The 25,303-nt window shown below is 50.3% G+C and overlaps 1 protein-coding gene across 1 annotated transcript in view; it reads left to right on the top strand.

The window, feature by feature from the left end:
- Positions 1–25,303, top strand: part of LOC141271972 (uncharacterized) — a 243,559-nt gene that overhangs the window by 201,653 nt on the left and 16,603 nt on the right. The window contains exons 10-13 of the mRNA XM_073682227.1: positions 14,751–14,848; positions 24,595–24,744; positions 24,874–25,053; positions 25,137–25,260. Coding sequence (XP_073538328.1) covers positions 14,751–14,848; positions 24,595–24,744; positions 24,874–25,053; positions 25,137–25,260 — 552 coding nt within the window. The remainder of the gene's footprint in view (positions 1–14,750; positions 14,849–24,594; positions 24,745–24,873; positions 25,054–25,136; positions 25,261–25,303) is intronic.

Here is a 25,303-nt window from a genome sequence, read left to right as displayed (position 1 = left end):
AGGACTCAGTCCTGGGGGAAGCACCGGGACTCTGCACTGGGGACCAGTAATGAGGGAGCAGGGACTGTGTGATAAAGGGGACAGGACTCAGTCCTGGGGGAAGCACCAGGACTCTACACTGGGGACCGGTAATGAGGAAGCAGGGACTGTGTGATAGAGGAGACAGGACTCAGTCCTGGGGGAAGCACCAGGACTCTACACTGGGGACCGGTAATGAGGGAACAGGGACTGTGTGATAGAGGGGACAGGACTCAGTCCTGGGGGAAGCACCAGGACTCTACACTGGGGACCGGTAATGAGGGAACAGGGACTGTGTGATAGAGGAGACAGGACTCAGTCCTGGGGGAAGCACCAGGACTCTACACTGGGGACCGGTAATGAGGGAGCAGGGACTGTGTGATAGAGGGGACAGGACTCAGTCCTGGGGGAAGCACCGGGACTCTGCACTGGGGACCGGTAATGAGGGAGCAGGGACTGTGTGATAGAGGGGACAGGACTCAGTCCTGGGGGGAAGCACCGGGACTCTGCACTGGGGACTGGTAATGAGGGAGCAGGGACTGTGTGATAGAGGGGACAGGACTCAGTCCTGGGGGAAGCACCGGGACTCTGCACTGGGGACCAGTAATGAGGGAGCAGGGACTGTGTGATAGAGGAGACAGGACTCAGTCCTGGGGGAAGCACCAGGACTCTACACTGGGGACCGGTAATGAGGGAGCAGGGACTGTGTGATAGAGGAGACAGGACTCAGTCCTGGGGGAAGCACCAGGACTCTACACTGGGGACCGGTAATGAGGGAACAGGGACTGTGTGATAGAGGGGACAGGACTCAGTCCTGGGGGAAGCACCAGGACTCTACACTGGGGACCGGTAATGAGGGAACAGGGACTGTGTGATAGAGGAGACAGGACTCAGTCCTGGGGGAAGCACCAGGACTCTACACTGGGGACCGGTAATGAGGGAGCAGGGACTGTGTGATAGAGGGGACAGGACTCAGTCCTGGGGGAAGCACCAGGACTCTGCTCTGGGGACCGGTAATGAGGGAGCAGGGACTGTGTGATAGAGGGGACAGGACTCAGTCCTGGAGGAAGCACCGGGACTCTGCACTGGGGACCGGTAATGAAGGAGCAGGGACTGTGTGATAGAGGGGACAGGACTCAGTCCTGGAGGAAGCACCGGGACTCTGCACTGGGGACCGGTAATGAGGGAGCAGGGACTGTGTGATAGAGAGGACAGGACTCAGTCCTGGGGGAAGCACCGGGACTCTGCACTGGAGACCGGTAATGAGGGAGCAGGGACTGTGTGATAGAGGGGACAGGACTCAGTCCTGGGGGAAGCACCGGGTCTCTGCACTGGGGACCGGTAATGAGGGAGCAGGGACTGTGTGATAGAGGGGACAGGACTCAGTCCTGGGGGAAGTACCGGGACTCTGCACTGGGGACCGGTAATGAGGGAGCAGGGACTGTGTGATAGAGGGGACAGGACTCAGTCCTGGGGGAAGCACCGGGACTCTGCACTGGGGACCGGTAATGAGGGAGCAGGGACTGTGTGATAGAGGGGACAGGACTCAGTCCTGGGGGAAGCACCGGGACTCTGCACTGGGGACCGGTAATGAGGGAGCAGGGACTGTGTGATAGAGGGGACAGGACTCAGTCCTGGGGGGAAGCACCGGGACTCTGCACTGGAGACCGGTAATGAGGGAGCAGGGACTGTGTAATAGAGGGGACAGGACTCAGTCCTGGGGGAAGCACCGGGACTCTGCACTGGGGACCGGTAATGAGGGAGCAGGGACTGTGTGATAGAGAGGACAGGACTCTGTCCTGGGGGAAGCACCGGGACTCTGCACTGGAGACCGGTAATGAGGGAGCAGGGACTGTGTGATAGAGGGGACAGGACTCAGTCCTGGAGGAAGCACCGGGACTCTGCACTGGGGACCGGTAATGAGGGAGCAGGGACTGTGTGATAGAGGGGACAGGACTCAGTCCTGGGGGAAGCACCGGGACTCTGCACTGGGGACCGGTAATGAGGGAGCAGGGACTGTGTGATAGAGGCGATAGGACTCAGTCCTGGGGGGAAGCACCGGGACTCTGCACTGGAGACCGGTAATGAGGGAGCAGGGACTGTGTGATAGAGGGGACAGGACTCAGTCCTGGGGGAAGCACCGGGACTCTGCACTGGGGACCGGTAATGAGGGAGCAGGGACTGTGTGATAGAGAGGACAGGACTCTGTCCTGGGGGAAGCACCGGGACTCTGCACTGGAGACCGGTAATGAGGGAGCAGGGACTGTGTGATAGAGGGGACAGGACTCAGTCCTGGGGGGAAGCACCGGGACTCTGCACTGGAGACCGGTAATGAGGGAGCAGGGACTGTGTGATAGAGGGGACAGGACTCAGTCCTGGGGGAAGCACCGGGACTCTGCACTGGTGACCGGTAATGAGGGAGCAGGGACTGTGTGATAGAGAGGACAGGACTCAGTCCTGGGGTAAGCACCGGGACTCTGCACTGGGGACCGGTAATGAGGGAGCAGGGACTGTGTGATAGACGGGACAGGACTCAGTCCTGAGGGAAGCACCGGGACTCTGAACTGGGGACCGGTAATGAGGGAGCAGGGACTGTGTGATAGAGGGGACAGGACTCAGTCCTGGCGGAAGCACCGGGACTCTGCACTGGGGACCGGTAATGAGGGAGCAGGGACTGTGTGATAGAGGGGACAGGACTCAGTCCTGGGGGAAGCACCGGAACTCTGCACTGGGGACCGGTAATGAGGGAGCAGGGACTGTGTGATAGAGGAGACAGGACTCTGTCCTGGGGGAAGCACCGGGACTCTGCACTGGGGACCGGTAATGAGGCAGCAGGGACTGTGTGATAGAGGGGACAGGACTCAGTCCTGGGGGAAGCACCGGGACTCTGCACTGGTGACCGGTAATGAGAGAGCAGGGACTGTGTGATAGAGGGGACAGGACTCAGTCCTGGGGGAAGCACCGGGACTCTGCACTGGGGACCGGTAATGAGGGAGCAGGGACTGTGTGATAGAGGTGACAGGACTCAGTCCTGGAGGAAGCACCGGGACTCTGCACTGGGGACCGGTAATGAGGGAGCAGGGACTGTGTGATAGAGGGGACAGGACTCAGTCCTGGGGGAAGCATCGGGACTCTACACTGGTGACCGGTAATGAGGGAGCGGGGACTGTGTGACAGAGGGGACAGGACTCAGTCCTGGGGGAAGCACCGAAACTCTGCACTGGTGACCGGTAATGAGGGAGCGGGGACTGTGTGATAGAGGGGTCAGGACTCAGTCCTGGGGGAAGCACCGGGACTCTGCACTGGAGACCGGTAATGAGGGAGCAGGTACTGTGTGATAGAGGGGACAGGACTCAGTCCTGGGGGAAGCACTGGTACTCTGCACTGGGGACCGGTAATGAGGGAGCAGGGACTGTGTGATAGAGGGGATAGGACTCAGTCCTGGGGGAAGCACTGGTACTCTGCACTGGGGACCGGTAATGAGGGAGCAGGGGCTGTGTGATAGAGAGGACAGGACTCAGTTCTGGGGGAAGCCCCGGGACTCTGCACTGGGGACCGGTAATGAGGGAGCAGGGACTGTGTGATAGAGAGGACAGGACTCAGTCCTGGAGGAAGCACTGGGACTCTGCACTGGTGACCGGTAATGAGAGAGCAGGGACTGTGTGATAGAGGGGACAGGACTCAGTCCTGGGGGAAGCACCGGGACTCTGCACTGGAGACCGGTAATGAGGGAGCAGGGACTGTGTGATAGAGGGGACAGGACTCAGTCCTGGGGGAAGCACCGGGACTCTGCACTGGGGACCGGTAATGAGGGAGCAGGGACTGTGTGATAGAGGCGATAGGACTCAGTCCTGGGGGGAAGCACCGGGACTCTGCACTGGAGACCGGTAATGAGGGAGCAGGGACTGTGTGATAGAGGGGACAGGACTCAGTCCTGGGGGAAGCACCGGGACTCTGCACTGGGGACCGGTAATGAGGGAGCAGGGACTGTGTGATAGAGGGGACAGGACTCAGTCCTGGGGGGAAGCACCGGGACTCTGCACTGGAGACAGGTAATGAGGGAGCAGGGACTGTGTGATAGAGGGGACAGGACTCAGTCCTGGGGGAAGCACCGGGACTCTGCACTGGGGACCGGTAATGAGGGAGCAGGGACTGTGTGATAGAGGGGACAGGACTCAGTCCTGGGGGAAGCACCGGGACTCTACACTGGGGACCGGTAATGAGGGAGCAGGGACTGTGTGATAGAGGGGACAGGACTCAGTCCTGGAGGAAGCACCGGGACTCTGCACTGGGGACCGGTAATGAGGGACCAGGGACTGTGTGATAGAGAGGACAGGACTCAGTCCTGGGGGAAGCACCGGGACTCTGCACTGGTGGCCGGTAATGAGGGAGCAGGGACTGTGTGATAGAGAGGACAGGACTCAGTCCTGGGGTAAGCACCGGGACTCTGCACTGGGGACCGGTAATGAGGGAGCAGGGACTGTGTGATAGAGGGGACAGGACTCAGTCCTGAGGGAAGCACCGGGACTCTGAACTGGGGACCGGTAATGAGGGAGCAGGGACTGTGTGATAGAGGGGACAGGACTCAGTCCTGGCGGAAGCACCGGGACTCTGCACTGGGGACCGGTAATGAGGGAGCAGGGACTGTGAGATAGAGGGGACAGGACTCAGTCCTGGGGGAAGCACCGGGACTCTGCACTGGGGACCGGTAATGAGGGAGCAGGGACTGTGTGATAGAGGAGACAGGACTCAGTCCTGGGGGAAGCACCGGGACTCTGCACTGGGGACCGGTAATGAGGGAGCAGGGACTGTGTGATAGAGGGGACAGGACTCAGTCCTGGGGGAAGCACCGGGACTCTACACTGGGGACCGGTAATGAGGGAGCAGGGACTGTGTGATAGAAGGGACAGGACTCAGTCCTGGGGGAAGCACCGGGACTCTGCACTGGTGACCGGTAATGAGAGAGCAGGGACTGTGTGATAGAGGGGACAGGACTCAGTCCTGGGGGAAGCACCGGGACTCTGCACTGGGGACCGGTAATGAGGGAGCAGGGACTGTGTGATAGAGGTGACAGGACTCAGTCCTGGAGGAAGCACCGGGACTCTGCACTGGGGACCGGTAATGAGGGAGCAGGGACTGTGTGATAGAGGGGACAGGACTCAGTCCTGGGGGAAGCACCGGGACTCTGCACTGGGGACCGGTAATGAGGGAGCAGGGACTGTGTGATAGAGGGGACAGGACTCAGTCCTGGGGGAAGCACCGAAACTCTGCACTGGTGACCGGTAATGAGGGAGCGGGGACTGTGTGATAGAGGGGTCAGGACTCAGTCCTGGGGGAAGCACCGGGACTCTGCACTGGAGACCGGTAATGAGGGAGCAGGGACTGTGTGATAGAGGGGATAGGACTCAGTCCTGGGGGAAGCACTGGTACTCTGCACTGGGGACCGGTAATGAGGGAGCAGGGACTGTGTGATAGAGAGGACAGGACTCAGTTCTGGGGGAAGCCCCGGGACTCTGCACTGGGGACCGGTAATGAGGGAGCAGGGACTGTGTGATAGAGAGGACAGGACTCAGTCCTGGAGGAAGCACTGGGACTCTGCACTGGTGACCGGTAATGAGAGAGCAGGGACTTTGTGATAGAGGGGACAGGACTCAGTCCTGGGGGAAGCACCAGGACTCTACACTGGGGACCGGTAATGAGGGAACAGGGACTTTGTGATAGAGGGGACAGGACTCAGTCCTGGGGGAAGCACCAGGACTCTACACTGGGGACCGGTAATGAGGGAACAGGGACTGTGTGATAGAGGAGACAGGACTCAGTCCTGGGGGAAGCACCAGGACTCTACACTGGGGAGCGGTAATGAGGGAGCAGGGACTGTGTGATAGAGGGGACAGGACTCAGTCCTGGGGGAAGCACCAGGACTCTCCTCTGGGGACCGGTAATGAGGGAGCAGGGACTGTGTGATAGAGGGGACCGGACTCAGTCCTGGAGGAAGCACCGGGACTCTGCACTGGGGACCGGTAATGAAGGAGCAGGGACTGTGTGATAGAGGGGACAGGACTCAGTCCTGGAGGAAGCACCGGGACTCTGCACTGGGGACTGGTAATGAGGGAGCAGGGACTGTGTGATAGAGAGGACAGGACTCAGTCCTGGGGGAAGCACTGGGACTCTGCACTGGAGACCGGTAATGAGGGAGCAGGGACTGTGTGATAGAGGGGACAGGACTCAGTCCTGGGGGAAGCACCGGGACTCTGCACTGGGGACCGGTAATGAGGGAGCAGGGACTGTGTGATAGAGGGGACAGGACTCAGTCCTGAGGGAAGCACCGGGACTCTGCACTGGGGACCGGTAATGAGGGAGCAGGGACTGTGTGATAGAGGGGACAGGACTCAGTCCTGGGGGAAGCACCGGGACTCTGCACTGGGGACCGGTAATGAGGGAGCAGGGACTGTGTGATAGAGGGGACAGGACTCAGTCCTGGGGGAAGCACCGGGACTCTGCACTGGGGACCGGTAATGAGGGAGCAGGGACTGTGTGATAGAGGGGACAGGACTCAGTCCTGGGGGGAAGCACCGGGACTCTGCACTGGAGACCGGTAATGAGGGAGCAGGGACTGTGTAATAGAGGGGACAGGACTCAGTCCTGGGGGAAGCACCGGGACTCTGCACTGGGGACCGGTAATGAGGGAGCAGGGACTGTGTGATAGAGAGGACAGGACTCTGTCCTGGGGGAAGCACCGGGACTCTGCACTGGAGACCGGTAATGAGGGAGCAGGGACTGTGTGATAGAGGGGACAGGACTCAGTCCTGGGGGGAAGCACCGGGACTCTGCACTGGAGACCGGTAATGAGGGAGCAGGGACTGTGTGATAGAGGGGACAGGACTCAGTCCTGGGGGAAGCACCGGGACTCTGCACTGGTGACCGGTAATGAGGGAGCAGGGACTGTGTGATAGAGAGGACAGGACTCAGTCCTGGGGTAAGCACCGGGACTCTGCACTGGGGACCGGTAATGAGGGAGCAGGGACTGTGTGATAGAGGGGACAGGACTCAGTCCTGAGGGAAGCACCGGGACTCTGAACTGGGGACCGGTAATGAGGGAGCAGGGACTGTGTGATAGAGGGGACAGGACTCAGTCCTGGCGGAAGCACCGGGACTCTGCACTGGGGACCGGTAATGAGGGAGCAGGGACTGTGTGATAGAGGGGACAGGACTCAGTCCTGGGGGAAGCACCGGAACTCTGCACTGGGGACCGGTAATGAGGGAGCAGGGACTGTGTGATAGAGGAGACGGGACTCAGTCCTGGGGGAAGCACCGGGACTCTGCACTGGGGACCGGTAATGAGGGAGCAGGGACTGTGTGATAGAGGGGACAGGACTCAGTCCTGGGGGAAGCACCGGGACTCTACACTGGGGACCGGTAATGAGGGAGCAGGGACTGTGTGATAGAGGGGACAGGACTCAGTCCTGGGGGAAGCACCGGGACTCTGCACTGGTGACCGGTAATGAGAGAGCAGGGACTGTGTGATAGAGGGGACAGGACTCAGTCCTGGGGGAAGCACCGGGACTCTGCACTGGGGACCGGTAATGAGGGAGCAGGGACTGTGTGATAGAGGAGACGGGACTCAGTCCTGGGGGAAGCACCGGGACTCTGCACTGGGGACCGGTAATGAGGGAGCAGGGACTGTGTGATAGAGGGGACAGGACTCAGTCCTGGGGGAAGCACCGGGACTCTGCACTGGGGACCGGTAATGAGAGAGCAGGGACTGTGTGATAGAGGGGACAGGACTCAGTCCTGGGGGAAGCACCGGGACTCTGCACTGGGGACCGGTAATGAGGGAGCAGGGACTGTGTGATAGAGGTGACAGGACTCAGTCCTGGAGGAAGCACCGGGACTCTGCACTGGGGACCGGTAATGAGGGAGCAGGGACTGTGTGATAGAGGGGACAGGACTCAGTCCTGGGGGAAGCATCGGGACTCTACACTGGTGACCGGTAATGAGGGAGCGGGGACTGTGTGACAGAGGGGACAGGACTCAGTCCTGGGGGAAGCACTGGTACTCTGCACTGGGGACCGGTAATGAGGGAGCAGGGACTGTGTGATAGTGGGGATAGGACTCAGTCCTGGGGGAAGCACTGGTACTCTGCACTGGGGACCGGTAATGAGGGAGCAGGGGCTGTGTGATAGAGAGGACAGGACTCAGTTCTGGGGGAAGCCCCGGGACTCTGCACTGGGGACCGGTAATGAGGGAGCAGGGACTGTGTGATAGAGAGGACAGGACTCAGTCCTGGAGGAAGCACTGGGACTCTGCACTGGTGACCGGTAATGAGAGAGCAGGGACTGTGTGATAGAGGGGACAGGACTCAGTCCTGGGGGAAGCACCGGGACTCTACACTGGATACCGGTAATGAGGGAGCAGGGACTGTGTGATAGAGGGGACGGGACTCAGTCCTGGGGGAAGCATCGGGACTCTACACTGGTGACCGGTAATGAGGGAGCGGGGACTGTGTGACAGAGGGGACAGGACTCAGTCCTGGGGGAAGCACCGAAACTCTGCACTGGTGACCGGTAATGAGGGAGCGGGGACTGTGTGATAGAGGGGTCAGGACTCAGTCCTGGGGGAAGCACCGGGACTCTGCACTGGAGACTGGTAATGAGGGAGCAGGTACTGTGTGATAGAGGGGACAGGACTCAGTCCTGGGGGAAGCACTGGTACTCTGCACTGGGGACCGGTAATGAGGGAGCAGGGACTGTGTGATAGAGGGGATAGGACTCAGTCCTGGGGGAAGCACTGGTACTCTGCACTGGGGACCGGTAATGAGGGAGCAGGGACTGTGTGATAGAGAGGACAGGACTCAGTTCTGGGGGAAGCCCCGGGACTCTGTACTGGGGACCGGTAATGAGGGAGCAGGGACTGTGTGATAGAGAGGACAGGACTCAGTCCTGGAGGAAGCACTGGGACTCTGCACTGGGACCAATAATGAGGGAGCAGGGACTGTGTGATAGAGGGGACAGGACTCAGTCCTGGGGGAAGCACCGGGACTCTGCACTGGTGACCGGTAATGAGGGAGCAGGGACTGTGTGATAGAGAGGACAGGACTCAGTCGTGGGGGAAGCATCGGGACTCTGCTCTGGTGACCGGTAATGAGGGGGCAGGGACTGTGTGATAGAGGGGACAGGACTCAGTCCTGGGGGAAGCTCCGGGACTCTGCACTGGTGACCGGTAATGAGGGAGCAGGGACTGTGTGATAGAGGGGACAGGGACTCTGTCCTGGGGGAAGCACCGGGACTCTGCACTGGGGACCGGTAATGAGGGAGCAGGGACTGTGTGGCACCGGGACTTTACACTGGCGACCGGTAATGAGGGAGCAGGGACTGTGTGGCACCGGGACTCTACACTGGTGACCGGTAATGAGGGAGCAGGGACTGTGTGATAGAGGGGACAGTACTCAGTCCTTGGGGATGCACCGGGACTCTGCACATTAGGATACAGCCCACTCTACATGAGACTCTACATCTGGTAACTTTTGCACTAGAATCTGGCTATCACCCACTAGGATTCAGTCACAGCCATATATCTAGTGTGCGGCTCTGCAGGTGGAGGTATGTGGAGATTCCCCATTACTATTAACCCCCTCAGTGCTGCGGTCACATTCCAGGAGACAGAACGTGTTCCCGTCTGTGTCTCTATATCAGGGTCTGTCTGTATTGGATTAGATTGGGTCACTTCCCTCCTGACGTCGCTCGCTGCTCTGTTACTATACAGTCTCCATTATGGCCTTATATGAGGAATTAATTTAACCCCTTTAACCGTATAGGCTGTTTGCATGTTTTTACAATTCTGACCACTGTCACTTTGAGATAATAGCTCTGGAACGCTTGAACAGATTCTGGTGATTCTGAGATTTTTTTTGTGACATATTGTACTTCATGATAGTGGTAAAATTTCTTTGATATGTTATGTGTTTGTTTCTGAAAGAATGAGAGAGATATGTCACACAAAATAGTTAATATATAACATTTCCCACATGTCTACTTTACATCAGCACAATTTTTAATTTTTTTAACAAAATTTACAAAATTCATTTTTTAGGGACCACATCACATTTGTAGTGACTTTGAGGGACATTTGTGACAGAAAATACCCAAAACTGACACCATTCTATAAACTGCACCCCTCAAGGTGCTCACAAACACATTCAAGAAGTTTATTAATCCTTCAGGTGCTTCACAAGAATTAGACCCTTTTTTTTTTTTTTTAATGTTTGCAAGTGTAACAGGAAAAAATGGAACTCAAAATTTATTGTGCATTTTCTCCTGTGCACGCAGATACCCCATATGTGGGGGAAAACCACTGTTTGGGCACACGGGAGGGGAAGGAGCTCCATTTGACCTTTCTAATGTAAAATTTGCTTGAATAATTAGCGGACGCCATGTTGCATATGGGGAGCCCCCGATGTGCCTAAACATTGGAAACCCCCCACAAGTGCCACCATTTTGGAAACTAGACCCCCTCAGGGAACTTATCTAGATGTGTGGTGAGATCCTTGAACCCCCCAGGTGCTTCACAGAAATTTATAACGTGGAGCCGTGAAAATAAAAAATCCCACAAAAATGTTTTTTTTTTTGCCCCAAATATTTTATTTTCAAAGGGGTAACAGGAGAAAATGGACCCCAAAATATTTGTTATGCATTTTCTCCTGAGCACGCAGATACCCTATTTGTGGGGGAAAACTATTGTTTGGGCGCACGGCAGGGCTCAGAAAGGAAGAAGTGACATTTTGAAATGCAGACTTTGATGGAATGGTCTGCCGAGTGTTGGAAACGTTGGAAACTAAACCCCTGAAGGAATTTATTTAGATGTGTGGTGAGCACCTTAAACCGGCATGTGCTTCACAGAATTTTACAACGTGGATCTGTAAAATTGAAAAATATATATTTTTCCCCAAAAAATGTTGTTTTAGCCCCAAGTTTTTTCATTTTCACAAGGATAGCAGGAGAAAATGGACCCCAAAATTTGTTGTGCAATTGTACGCCAATACCCCGTATATGATTTAAAACATCTTTTGATGCACAGTGCAAACCTCAGAAAGAAGAAGCACCATATAGGAGTTGAGATTTTGCTGGGCTGGTTTGACTGTGCCTTGTCATATTGGTAGAGTCCCTGAGGTGCCAGAACAGCGGAACCCCCGCCATAAGAGACCCCATTTTACAAACTACACTTCTCAATGAATTCATCTAGAGCATGTTCACGCCACATGTGGATCACAGAATTTTATACCATTGGGCAGTAGAGAAAAAAAAATTACATTTTCGCCACAATATTTTGTTTTAGCCCCAGATTTTACATTTTCACACTGGGAAATGGGTAAAAATTTCACCAAAAGTTGTCCCACAATTTCTGCTGAATGTAGAAATACCCCATATGTGGCTGTACAGTACTGCTTAGCCACGTGGCGAGACTCGGGAGGGACAGAGCGCTATCTGCCTCCTAGATCGCAGCTTTTCCTAGTATAGTATGCAAACTCCATATACAGAGCCCCTAAGTGCTAGAAGAGCAGAATCCCCCCTCAAGTGACCCCATTTTGGAAATTATACCCCTTTGGGAATTTAGCTACAGGTGTAGTGACAATTTTGATTCCATGGGTCTTTTCCAAAAACAAACAGCAGTGGATGCTGCTGAGTTAAAACTGCCATTGAAGTGACCAGTACGCTGTAGTGACCAGTATGTTGTGCCCGGCTCGTGCTTCTGGAGACATGCACCTGTAAATTAGGTGGGCTCTCATCGCTACAGAAATGGCAAACATTTAGTAAGTTATTCCACCATTGAGCATGCATTATAAGTTAACTGTCCAGGTGAGTAAATGGCATGCAATGCGGACTATGTACACGTGAGAGGACAAATCGCTGACGGAACAATTGATACATAAGGAAAAAACGACGATCAAAGAAGTCCTCTAACCAATCAATTATATAAAATTGAAAACTTTATTAGTATAGTAGAAAATTGCATATGACAAGTGTATGGACAAAAAATGACATGGAAAACAGTACAGATGTAAACAGGACCTGGGGTCCACCCAGAGAGTTGATCAAAAGGTAAAATGATTATATCATACTTAAAAAAAACATGGAAACCAGCCTCCTCAAAACCCCCCAATCAATCCCTCTGAATAGTTGTATGTATCAACGTAGTAATCCTATGAATCATATTATCATACAGTGAGGCAAATATGCAGAGTAAGTGTATACCTTTGATAATGGAGATCATGGGGTACCACAATTTACTATCTGGTGCTTAGTTTGTTTGTTTTTTTACCGTGTTCATTTAGGGGTTAACTAGTGGGACAGTTTTATAGGTCAGGTCCTTACTGGACACTGTTTGTTTATTTTTTCATAATATTTATTTCTGGGTCCACTTTTCTACTTTTACTTTCTGCAGTCTGATCACTGCTATAAGGCATAGCAATGCAGTATCACTGCTATGCCTAAGGCTGTGTGCCCATGATGCGTTTTTTAAGCGTTTCCGCAGCGGCAAAAACGCTGCAGAAACGCTTAAAAAATGCATGGTAGAAGGTCTGCCATGTCCCCCAATGATAATCTGGACGTGCTGTGCACAAGCTGCGGAAATTTCTGCTGCGGATTATCATAGCGGAAAAAAACGCAGCACTGCCAATTATTTTGCGGAAGTGCTGCGTTTTCGCCGCTATTGACTTGCATTAGAACGCGCCAATTCCGCAAGACTGCATCTGTACTTGCGTAATTGGCGCGTTCTAATGTGCGGATGGTACCCGGGTGTAGAGGATAGGAGAGTCTCATCCACACCCAGGTACCATAAAAAATCTGTAAAATAAGAATAAAATAAAAAATAAATGTATACTTACCTTTTGGCGGCCCGCACTGCGCTCCTCCTTGCTTCCCGGCGCTTCACGATGGAACGAAGGACCTGCGCTGACGTCAGAGTCAGTTTACTGCTGCCGGCAGCCGGGACTGAGCGAAGCAAGACAGCGCGGGCCATCGGAGGGTAAGTATATATTTATTTTTTTATTTTTTGACATTCTCTCGGGTCACACTATATACTGTAAATCCATGCCGTTTGCATGGATTTATATAGTGTGACCAAATTGTCAAGCACTTTCCAATTGATGCTAAAATCACTTGGAAAGCTCTTGACACCCGCATGCGGAAATGCATGTGAAGAACGCTTCACTTCTGCATGTCCCTGGCAGGAAAAACGCATGTACAATCCGCATGTACAATCCGCATGCGTTTTTTTCTGCCAGGGAGATACAGAAACGCTCAGGAAAAATCCGGAGCATTTCTGCATCGTGGGCACATAGCCTTAGAGTTATCAGTGCTGCAGACACAAGATAGTTAGGTCATGCGCAGTGCATGATCTAACTACCTTGCTAGTGCTTGGTGACCCGGCTGTCATGACGACATCTGGTCACCATGGCTACGATTGGGACCCCGCGATGACGTCACGGGGTCTTCAATACAAGAGCAGAAGGGCTTCTGTCCTTCTGCTCGCTCGCTAAATGCTGAGATCACAGCATTTAGGGGGTTAAAGTGTTGGGAGCGATGCGGGCACCGCTCCTGGCACTGATTGCCAAGGTGTCAGCTGTCAGAATCAGCCGACACCCAGCAGCGATCGATGGCGCACAGCCTCTGTGCTCCTGCGATCGCTGCGACATATCCATACGTACCTGGTCATTAAGGCCCAGGCCACGGGGACGAATGGATATGTCTCATGTCAGAAAGGGGTTAATTTTTTCTATATTTTTTTCTTTTAAATTTATTTGTTTTTCATGTTCAATTGGAGATATTCTGTGATAAATCCCTGTATGTCACTATAGTGTGAGTGTGTTATACCAGGGGCAGGATGGGGCCATGACTGGATGTAGTGATCATGTGAAGCCGGTAACAGCTCCGGAGATTTCTTACATGGGATCTTTATGATGTTACATCGTCATCTTCTCCCCATTCAGGTCCCTACAATATCGGATCCTCTCAGTGGAGATCTTCTATATAAGAGAATTTTCCTGATTGACCTATCAAGAATGGATAGAGACAGGGACAAGATGGCGGAGAGGATATTACACCTCACCCTAGAGATCCTCTTCCGGCTTACTGGAGAGGTGAGAGATTCTGATGACGTCACATTACATCATTCTTATCTATAGGAATAACAGATGGACAGAACTGGAGAGGTGAGGACTCTGGAAATGTCTGTAGTGAGATTTATTAATGTGTCTCTCCATAACCAGGATTACACAGTAGTGAAGAAGACCTCTAGTGAGCGCTGTCAGGACCCTGTGTCTGAGGGATGGGGAAGACCCCTGAGCCCAATCACGGGGCCTCCACCTCACCCCCTGATACACAAGGACATCAATGACCAGAAGATCCTAGAACTCACCTACAAGATGATTGAGCTGCTGACTGGAGAGGTGACACTGCTGGGAATGCTGGGACATTATACAGTAATGCTATGAAGGGATCGGGGGATGACAGTATCATTGTATGTGTCAGGTTCCTATAAGGTGTCGGGATGTCACCATCTATTTCTCCATGGAGGAGTGGGAGTATTTAGAAGGACACAAAGATCTGTACAAGGACGTCATGATGGAGGTTCCCCAGCCCCTCACATCACCAGGTAATAGACAGGACTAAATACACACGGCCTATAATTATCTGTATGTAAGGAATGAATTCAGTCCCTGTATGTGTTTCCTCCAGTTCTATCCAGTAAGAGGACAACACCAGAGAGATGTCCCCGTCCTCTTCTTCCACAGGACTGTAAACAAGAAGATCCCGATGTTCTTCTGGATTATCAGGTAGATGGAGAGAAGGTGTCATAAGATCTCCCTATGATGTGTAGACGGCTGTGAAGGTCTTGTGTTCAGTCTTGTTTTATCCCCTAGTATTATACACTGAATGGACAATTTATTAGAGACATTTTCACACTCCCATCTGAATCTTATTAGACACATGATCGTGGAGTGCAGGATTAGGGTGCAGTCAGACGGCTGTATAAATCTGACTGAGATCAGAGCGCAGTGCATGTACTGGCCAGTAGCTCTCCGAACCAGAATAAAAATACACAAAGCTGTCACTCTTGGGTTCGGAGAGCTGCCTGCCAGTCTGTACACTGCATTCTGATATCGGTCTGATTTATACGGCCGTCTGTGCCCTAAGTCGAAGTGATCAGTTTTCAGAATGGGGAGATTTAGCAATTGGGATTACTTTGAACATTGTCACAGCACGAGTATACCAAAAATTGCCAACCTTATGGAGTATTTTGCATACGATGATGTGACGAGTGTACGGGGAATGGCGTTATCAATGAAAAATATCCAGTGATATTGGATACTGTGGATATAAACAACTTATCAAGGAAAATGTGAATAATAGTTGTGAGAACATGTGGTGCAGTTATACAGACTGCAGCTGAATACTGCGCTAGTGTTCAACTAATGTGTGTGAATGCCGCGATCATTCTTTAGAACAGATGGGCGATAGCAGTGCCCAGTTCCAGTGTCAATGATGACCAATGGAAAAGAAATATTTTTTTGGACACATTCTGGGTCATCTGATATCTGTAGATGGATGTTTTGACACTAGGTCAGACCGAAGTACTGTGACCAATCAAGTTTGTCCCTTCATGGAAGCTGTTTACTCTATGGTACAAGGATATTTACCCATACCATGACTACATGACCTGTGTCATGTAGTCATTGATTACTTCCAAAGGAATGGAAGCTTGGGCCGATGTGTCCTATTGCGACCTACACACTAGTGAAATTGGTTCCTTACAGTGTTTTTTTTTTTCTATAGAAGTCTCCCTTTATGGCTGAATATTATAAGATGACACACACGCCGAAAGTAACGCATACACAGGGAAAATTACAGTCCATATTATGAAAATAAACTGAATTTTACTAAATGATATATACACACTCACTGAGCCGAATGTGTTGGCACTCTTGAAATTGTTCCAGAAAATGAAGTATTTATCCCAGAAAATTATTGCAATTACACGTATTGTTATACACATGTTTATTTCCTTTGTGTGCATTGAAACTACCTGCTCCAGGTCTCTCATATTTGAAGGGTTGTATGCTTGGAGTCATTGTCCTGCTCCAGGTCTTTCATATTTGAAGGGTTGTATGTTTGGGGTCATTGTGCTGCTGGAAGACCCATGACGCAAACTTAGCTTTCTGACACTGGACTCTACATTGCGCGCCAGAATTCTTTGGCAGTCTTCAGATTTCATGATACATCCAAGGGTCTTTTCCAAAAACAAGCAGCACCGGATTTTGCAAACTGCCGTTGTAGTGTCCGGACATTGTAGTGACCAGTACATTGTGCCCAGCTCATGCTTCTGGAGACATGCACCCGTAAATTATGCTGGCTCTCATCGCTACAGAACTGTCAAATATGTGGATGCTATGTTTAGGTACACTGTGGGGCTCAGAAGGGAGGGGGGCATTTGTATTTGGGAACACAAAATTTGCTGAATTTCTTTTGGGTGACAAGATCCATTTCTCTTTTCTACAGCCTTTGCGCTACTAGTAACGTGGAAGCCCCCTATATTTCCGTTAACTGATGATGGACCTGAGTTGAGACTTGTTTTTTTTGTGGATTGAGTCGAAGCTGATCCAAAATGTTATGTAAAATGTTCCCATTTATCCTGTGCTCTACACTAAGCAGTGATATCGGGTTTCCATTTACATCTCCAAGTGACTTAATTCAGATCATACCCCCAAGGGATCCATTCACTATAATGAGGCAGCAGAGTTACTCTGGACTCCGTCTGGCCTCTGTTCAGCGATGTCCTTTTTTTCAGAGGTTCACAAAACTGTGGCCGACAGCACTTTTATGCATGCATAATTAAAATTCGGACACTGTGGGATCACAGGCCTTACGGCGTCCACTGTGCCTCCATCTGCCTCATTATAGGAAATCTTCTACCGGGGGTTCCTTCTGAATCACGTATTTCAGAGATTTACACGGAAAGCCCAGTGTAAGCGCTCAGCGCAAAGCGCAGGATAAATGTGAGCCTTTGGGAGGCAGAATGAACAAATTAGCAGCAGGTGAAGAATTGGTTTTATTTATTTTTTACATCTTTCCTTGTGCTTGATAAGTGATTAGAGGACTTTATTCTTCTGGTTAGTGCGATTACAGCGAAACCAGATTTATATCGGGTTTTTATGCTTAGCTGCTATCACACACTAAAAAACGCCATATTTTGAGAGCTATAATTTTTCCATATTTCGGCCGACAGAGTCATGTAAGGACTTTTTTTTTGTGGGACAAGTTGACTTTTTTATTGGTACTATTTTTGGGCACAAGATGTTTTTTGATCGCTTTGTATTCCAATTTTTGGGAGGCAGAATAAACAAAAAACAACAATTCAGGAACTGTTTTTTGGGGGGTCTTTTTATGACGTCCCGTGTGTGGTAAAATTGATAAGGCAGCTTTATTCTTCGGGTCAGTACGTTTACAGTGATACTACATTTATATACACTGCATTTTTATCAAAAAAATAAAGGGAACACTCAAATAACACATCCTAGATCTGAATGAATAAAATATTCTCATTGAATACTTTGTTCTGTACAAAGTTGAATGTGCTGACAGCAAAATCACACAAAAATCATCAATGGAAATCAAATTTATTAACCAATGGAGGCCTGGATTTGGAGTCACCCCCAAAATTAAAGTGGAAAAACACACTACAGTCTGATCCAACTTTGATGTAATGTCCTTAAACAAGTCAAAATGAGGCACAGTATTGTGTGTGGCCTCCACGTGCCTGTATGACCTCCCTACAACGCCTGGGCATGCTCCTGATGAGGTTGCGGATGGTCTCCTGTGGGATCTCCTCCCACACCTGGACTAAAGCATCCGCCAACTCCTGGACAGTCTGTGGTGCAACGTGACGTTGGTGGATAAAGCGAGACATGATGTCCCATATGTGCTCAATCGAATTCAGGTCTGGGGAACGGGCGGGCCAGTCCATAGCTTCAATGCCTTCATCTTGCATGAACTGCTGATACACTCCAGCCACATGAGGTCTGGCATTGTCCTGCATTAGGAGGAACCCAGGGCCAACCGCACCAGCATATGGTCTCACAAGGGGTCTGAGGATCTCACCTCGGTACCTATTGGCAGTCAGGCTACCGCTGGCGAGCACATGGAGGGCTGTGCGGCCCTCCAAAGAAATGCCATCCCACACCATTACTGACCCACTGCCAAACCGGTCATGCTGAAGGATGTTGCAGGCAGCAGATCGCTCTCCACGGCGTCTCCAGACTCTGTCACGTCTGTCACATGTGCTCAGTGTGAACCTGCTTTCATCTGTGAAGAGCACAGGGCCCCAGTGGCGACTTTGCCAATCCTGGTGTTCTGTGGCAAATGCCAAGCGTCCTGCACGGTGTTGGGCTGTGAGCAGAACCCCCATCTGTGGACGTCGGGCCCTCATACCACCCTCATGGAGGCGTTTCTAACCGTTTGTGCAAACACACGCACATTTGTGGCCTGCTGGAGGTCATTTTGCAGGGCTCTTGCAGTGTTCCTCCTTGCACAAAGGCAGAGGTAGCGGTCCTGCTGCTGGGTTGTTGCCCTCCTACGGCCCCCTCCACGTATCCTGGTGTACTGGCCTTTCTCCTGGTAGCGCTTCAAGCCTCTGGACACTACGCTGACAGACACAGCTAACCTTCTTGCCACAGCTCGCATTGATGTGCCATCCTGGATGAGCTGCACTACCTGAGCAACTTCTGTGGGTTGTAGAGTCCGTCTCATGCTACCACGAGTGTGAAAGCACAACCAACATTCAAAAGTGACCAAAACATCAGCCAGAAAGCATTGGTACTGAGATGTGGTCTGTGGTCCCCAACTGCAGAACCACTCCTTTATTGAGTGGGTCTTGATAATTGACAATAATTTCCGTCTATTGTCTATTCCATTTGCACAAAAGCATGTGAAATTGATTGTCAATCAGTGTTGCTTCCTAAGTGGACAGTTTGATTTCACAGAAGTTTGATTTACTTGGAGTTATATTCTGTTGTTTAAGTGTTCCCTTTATTTTTTGAGCATTGTAGTTTTTTTGTGTTTTAGAGATTTTACACAATAAAAATTTTTATAGAAAAAAATTTTTTTTGCATCTCTTTATTCTGAGAGCTATAACTTTTTTATTTTTTGGCTGATGGAGCTGTAAGACAGCTTGTTTTTTCCGGGAGAAGATGACGTTTTCAGCGGTACCATTTTTATTTACATTTGTCTTTTTTATTGCATTTTATTTCACTTGTTTGGCGGTATGATGATAAAGCATAGTTTTTTTTACCGTTTAATTTTTTTAACGTGTTAAGGGGTTAATTAGCGGGACAGTTTTATAGGTCAGGTCGTTCCGTACGTGGGGATACCAAATATGTGTACTTTTATTGTTTTTTTTTTTCATAATATTTATTTATGGGTCTGGTACTTACTCAGCTGCGTTTGAGGTAGGTACAGGAAGCTGTTTCATAAACAGGTTCAGGCAGGTATTTTCAGACTTCATAAACCGCTCCGTATAAGCAACCAAAAAGACAGCCTTTTCCGGCACAGAGTGAAAACAGAAAATAAACAGTCCATACAATATGGCGGGTTCGCCCACTCAGGTCAGTGTCCTTCAGCTAAACACACAGGAGGTCCCCACACCTGCAGCCACAGACACTGAATGAGACACTTGGCCTCCATTTTATTTACAAAACCACGCCCCGGGGGGGTATATGTGAGCAGCCATTCCCTCCCATCTCTTATTACTGCTCGTAAAACCGGCCCTGATTTGCAATATTAACCCTCTCAGCACTATTCGTGCTGGATAATGCTTCCCGGGTTTACATCACCGAAGCTATCAAACCTCGGTGATACATATTTTCCCTCAAGGACCTGTCCGGCGGCCATCTTACATACCTTTTCCTCTGCCCAAAGCCGGGGGGGCTTGGCACCTTCCTCTATCAAACAGTGGACCCTTAACAGTGCGTCAGCATTGCCATGCTGTTTGCCAGGTCTATGCTCTACATGGAAGCTAAAATCCTGAAGGGTTAGGAACCACCTGGCTGCTTGGGCATTTTTTTCCTTCTTCTCCCTCATCCACCTTAGTGGGACATGGTCTGTCACCAACCTGAACTTCCTGTCTAAGAGGTAATATCTTAGAGTGTCCAACACCCAGTTGATGGCCAAACATTCCTTCTTCACTATGGAGTAATTTTTCTCGCAGGATGTCAGCTTCCGACTATTATGGGGTGCTCTTCCCCATTCACCTCTTGTGATAGAACGCCAACCAGCCCGACATCTGACGAGTTTGTCTGGACCACAAACTCCTTTGAGAAATCCGGTACCACCAGCACTGGCTGTTTACACAGGGCTAGCTTTAGTTCCTGGAAAGCTGTCTCAGCCTCTGGAGACCACTTAGCCATAACCGACTTTGTCCCTTTAAGGAGGTCTTTCAAAGGGTCGGCTATCATGGCGAAGTTAGGGATAAACCGGCGGTAATAGCCCACAATGCCCAAGAACGCTCAGACTTGTTTCTTTGAGAGGGGTTGTAACATAGTAACATAGTTTTTAAGGTTGAAGGAAGACTAAGTCCATCTAGTTCAACCCATAGCCTAACATGTTGATCCATGTTGGGTTGTGGCCAACTCTGAATCACGTTGACTTTATTTATTAGGGGCTTTATTTCTCCTCTGCCTACGACTTAGCCCTAGTATTTGGCTTCCTCCATGCCCATGGCACATTTCTTCGGGTTTATGGAAAACCCCGCCTTCCATAGAGAATTAGGTATCGCCTGGACTTTGCTCAGATGGCTTCCCCAATCCTATAATGCTTTCCTGGGTTTACATCACTGAAGCTACCAAACTCAATTATATAGATCTCGCCTCATATATATTTATATATCTGCAGCCTAAGTCCAACACTCTTCAATATCTACATCAATGAGCTGGCCACTACTCTGGAATCCTCTGCGGCACCAGGTCTCACACTCTATGACGCCCAGGTGAAATTCCTGTTGTATGCAGATGACCTTCTGCTAGCTCTCACCAACCGAGAAAGGTCTCCAAGACCACCTGAAAATCTTGGAAAAATTCAGCTCCACATGGACATTACCCATCAACCCAAACAAAACCAACAGAGAGAGACCAGATTGGACCAGCACCCTTCATTCGTGCTAAACAACTGCGTTCTCACAGAAACTGACAAGTACACCAACCTGGCCTGGAAATTCACCGGTCAGGGAGCTTCAAACACGCCATAGAGACCCTGAAGGACAAGGCCTGCAACACCTTCTATGCCATCTGAAAAACTCTACCATCTGAAGCCGCCAGTGAGGGTCTGGCTAAAAATCTTCAATGCCATCATCACCACAATCCTCCTGTACGGCACGAAGTCTGGGGTCCTTACTCATACCCTGACTGGTCAAGGTGGGATTCCAGCCTAGCAGAAATATTTCACCTGGAATTCTGTAAGCACCTTCTCCGGGTCCATCGGAGCACCACCAACAGTGCATGTCGGGCTGAGCTGGGCAGTTTCCCACTGCACCTAGCAGTTTTGAAGAGGACGCTGTCCTTCCAGGCTCACCTACATAGTAGCAATCGAAGCTCCCATCACCATAAAGCACCTGCTACATGTAAGGGGGTCAAACAAACCAAGACCTCCGTAGCAACTCGCTCAAACCCACCCCGACCAAACCCAACCTGACCGAAACAACAACCACAGCAGACTGACAAAAGCCAGAATCAGGAAGATGGTAGACGAAGGCCAGGAGAGATTTGTCAGTGACTGGAGCAACAATATCATCGCCTCACAGAAACAGACCATGTACCGGAGTCTACACAGAGACTAAAGACTGGCTCCATATCTGGAGAAACTACCGGATCCCAGAGACCGCCAGATCCTCAGCCGCTATAGACTCAGTGCCCACAATGTGGCCATCGAGGTCGGCCGGCACAGTCAGAGCTACAAGCCCAGAGAGGACAGACTGTGTCCACACTACGACCTGGAGACCCTGGAGGATGAGACCCACTTCCTGCTACACTGCACCAAATACTCAGCAGTGAGGGGCACTAACTTCAGGAGGCTCTCTGATCTCTTCCCGAACTTTAGATCCATGAAGGAAGAAGAGAAAACCTATATCCTGCTGGGGGAAGAAGAGCGCGTGGTGGGGATAGCAGCACAGTATGTGAACGCATGCCATAGGCTGCGAGAAAGAGAACTGTGATATGCCATGGACTACTATAGCCCCCACCCTGAATGTGCCCCCATCCATCATCCCCACAGTCCCAATCCCTATTCCCCACTGTACCGTTCAAAAGTTTGGGGTCATTTAGAAATTTCATTATTTTTGAAAGAAAAGCATTTTTTTTCAATGAAGCTAACATTAAATGAATCATAAATACACTCTATACATATCTACATAGGTGTATAGATGCCCATTTCCAACAACCACCACTCCAGTGTTTTAATGGTACATTGTGTTTGCTAACTGTATAAGAAGGCTAATGGATGTTTAGAAAACCCTTGCACAAGTATGTTAGCCCAGCTGAAAACGGTTTGGCTGATTTGAGAAGCTATAAAATTTACCTTCCTTTGAGCTAGTTGAGAATCTGGAGCATTACATTTGTTTGTTTTATGAAACTCTCAAAATGGCCAGAAAAAGAGAACTTTCAAGTGACAGTCTATTCTTGTTCTTAGAAATGAAGGCTATTCCATGAGAGAAATTGCCAAGAAACCGAAGATTTCCTACAACGATGTGTGCTACTCCCTTCAGAGGAGAGCACAAACAGGCTCTAACCAGAGTAGAAAGAGAAGTGGGAGGCCCCGCTGCACAACTGAGCAACAAGATAAGTACATTAGAGTCTCTAGTTTGAGAAATCGACGCCTAACAGCTTCTCAACTGGCAGCTTCATTAAATACTACCCGCAAAACGCCAGTGTCAACGTCTACAGTGAAGAGGCGACTCCGGGATGCTGGCCTTCAGGGAAAGAAAAAGCCATATCTGAGACTGGTTAATAAAAGGAAAAGATTAATATAGGCAAAATAACACAGACATTGGACAGAGGAAGATTGGAAAAAAGTTTTATGGACAGACGAATCAAAGTTTGAGGTGTTTGGATCACACAGAAGAACATTTGTGAGACGCAGAACAACTGAACAGATGCTGGAAGAGTGCCTGACGCCATCTGTCAAGCATGGTGGCAGTAATGTGATGGTCTGGGGTTGCTTTGGTGCTGGTAAAGTGGGAGATTTGTACAAGGTAAATGGGATTTTGAATAAGGAAGGCTATCACTCCATTTTGCAACGCCATGCCATACCCTGTGGACAGCGCTTGATTGGAGCCAATTTCATCTTACAACAGGATAATGACCCAAAGCACTCCTCCAAATTATGCATGAACTATTTAGGGAAGAAGCAGGCAGCTAGTATTCTATCTGTAATGGAGTGGCCAGCGCAGTCACCAGATCTCAACCCCATTGAGCTGTTGTGGGAGCAGCTTGACCGTATGGTAGCCAAAAAGTGCCCATCAAGCCAATCCAACTTGTGGGAGGGGCTTCAGGAAGCATGGGGGGAAATTTCTCAAGATAACCTCAGCAAATTAACAGCTAGAATGCCAAAGGTCTGCAGTGCTGTAATTGCTGCAAAGGGAGCATTCTTTGACGAAAGCAAAGTTTGAAGGAGAAAATTATTCTTTCTAATAAAAATCATTATTTCTAACCTTGTCAATGTCTGGACTATATTTTCTATTCATTTTGCAACTCATTTGATAAATAAAAGTATGAGTTTTCACGGAAAACCCAAAATTGTCTGGTGACCCCAAACTTTTGAACGGTATATATATAATCTATAGATATATTATTATTATTATTTTTTTTTACTTAGTCCCACTATGGGACTTTCACTTTCTGCAGTCTGATCGCTGCTATAAGGCATAGCACTGCGCATGATCTAACTACCTTGCTAGTGCCTTGTGACCCGGATGTCATGACGCGACATCGGGTCACCATTGCAACGATCGGGACCCCGCAAAGATTTCGCGGGGTCTCCGATCTAAAAGCAGAGGGGCTTTTGTCCCTCTGCTCGCTCACTAAATGCTGTGATTGCAGCAGTTAGGGGGTAAAAGTGACAGGAGCGATGCGGGCACCACTCCTGGCACTGAGTGCCAGGTGTCAGCTGTCAGAATCAGCCGACACCCAGCGGCGATTGCGGTCGCACAGCCTCTGTGCTCGTGCGATGTCCGAGACATAGCCATACGTACATTAAGTGGTCATTAAGGCCCAGGCCACAGGGATGAATGAATACGTTTCATGTTAGAAAGGGCTTAATATTTTATTTTTTTTTTCTTTTAAATTTATTTGTTTTTCATGTTCAATTGGAGATATTCTGTGATAAATCCCTGTGTGTGACTATAATGTGGTTGTGTGTTATACCGGGGGCAGGACGGGGCCATGACTGGATGTAGTGATCATGTGAAGCCGATAACAGCTCCGGAGATTTCTTACATGGGATCTTTATGATGTTACATCGTCATCTTCTCCCCATTCAGGTCCCTACAATATCGGATCCTCTCAGTGGAGATCTTCTATATAAGAGAATTCTCCGGATTGACCCGTCAAGGATGGATAGGGACAGGGACAAGATGGTGGAGAGGATATTACACCTCACCCTAGAGATCCTCCTCCGGCTTACTGGAGAGGTGAGAGATTCTGATGACGTCACATTACATCATTCTTATCTATGGGAATAACAGATGGCCAGAACTGGAGAGGTGAGGATTCTGGAAATGTCTGTAGTGAGATTTATTAATGTGTCTCTCCATAACCAGGATTACACAGTAGTGAAGAAGACCTCTAGTGAGCGCTGTCAAGCCCCTGTGTCTGAGGGATGGGGAAGACCCCTGAGCCCAATCACGGGGCCTCCACCTCACCCTCTGATACATGAGGACATCAATGGCCAGAAGATCCTAGAACTCACCTACAAGATGATTGAGCTGCTGACTGGAGAGGTGACTCTGCTGGGAATGCTGGGACATTATACAGTAACGCTATGAAGGGATCGGGGGGATGACGGTATCATTGTATGTGTCAGGTTCCTATAAGGTGTCAGGATGTCACTGTCTATTTCTCCATGGAGGAGTGGGAGTATTTAGAAGGACACAAAGATCTGTACAAGGACGTCATGATGGAGGTTCACCAGCCCCTCACACCACCAGGTAATAGACTGGACTAAATACACACGGCCTATAATTGTCTGTA

This window comes from Phyllobates terribilis, unplaced genomic scaffold, assembly GCF_046119375.1.
Source record: "Phyllobates terribilis strain yellow unplaced genomic scaffold, ASM4611937v1 Scaffold_5__5_contigs__length_657084704, whole genome shotgun sequence".
Lineage (NCBI taxonomy): Eukaryota > Metazoa > Chordata > Amphibia > Anura > Dendrobatidae > Phyllobates > Phyllobates terribilis.
This window is presented reverse-complemented; position numbering and strand designations above follow the sequence as displayed.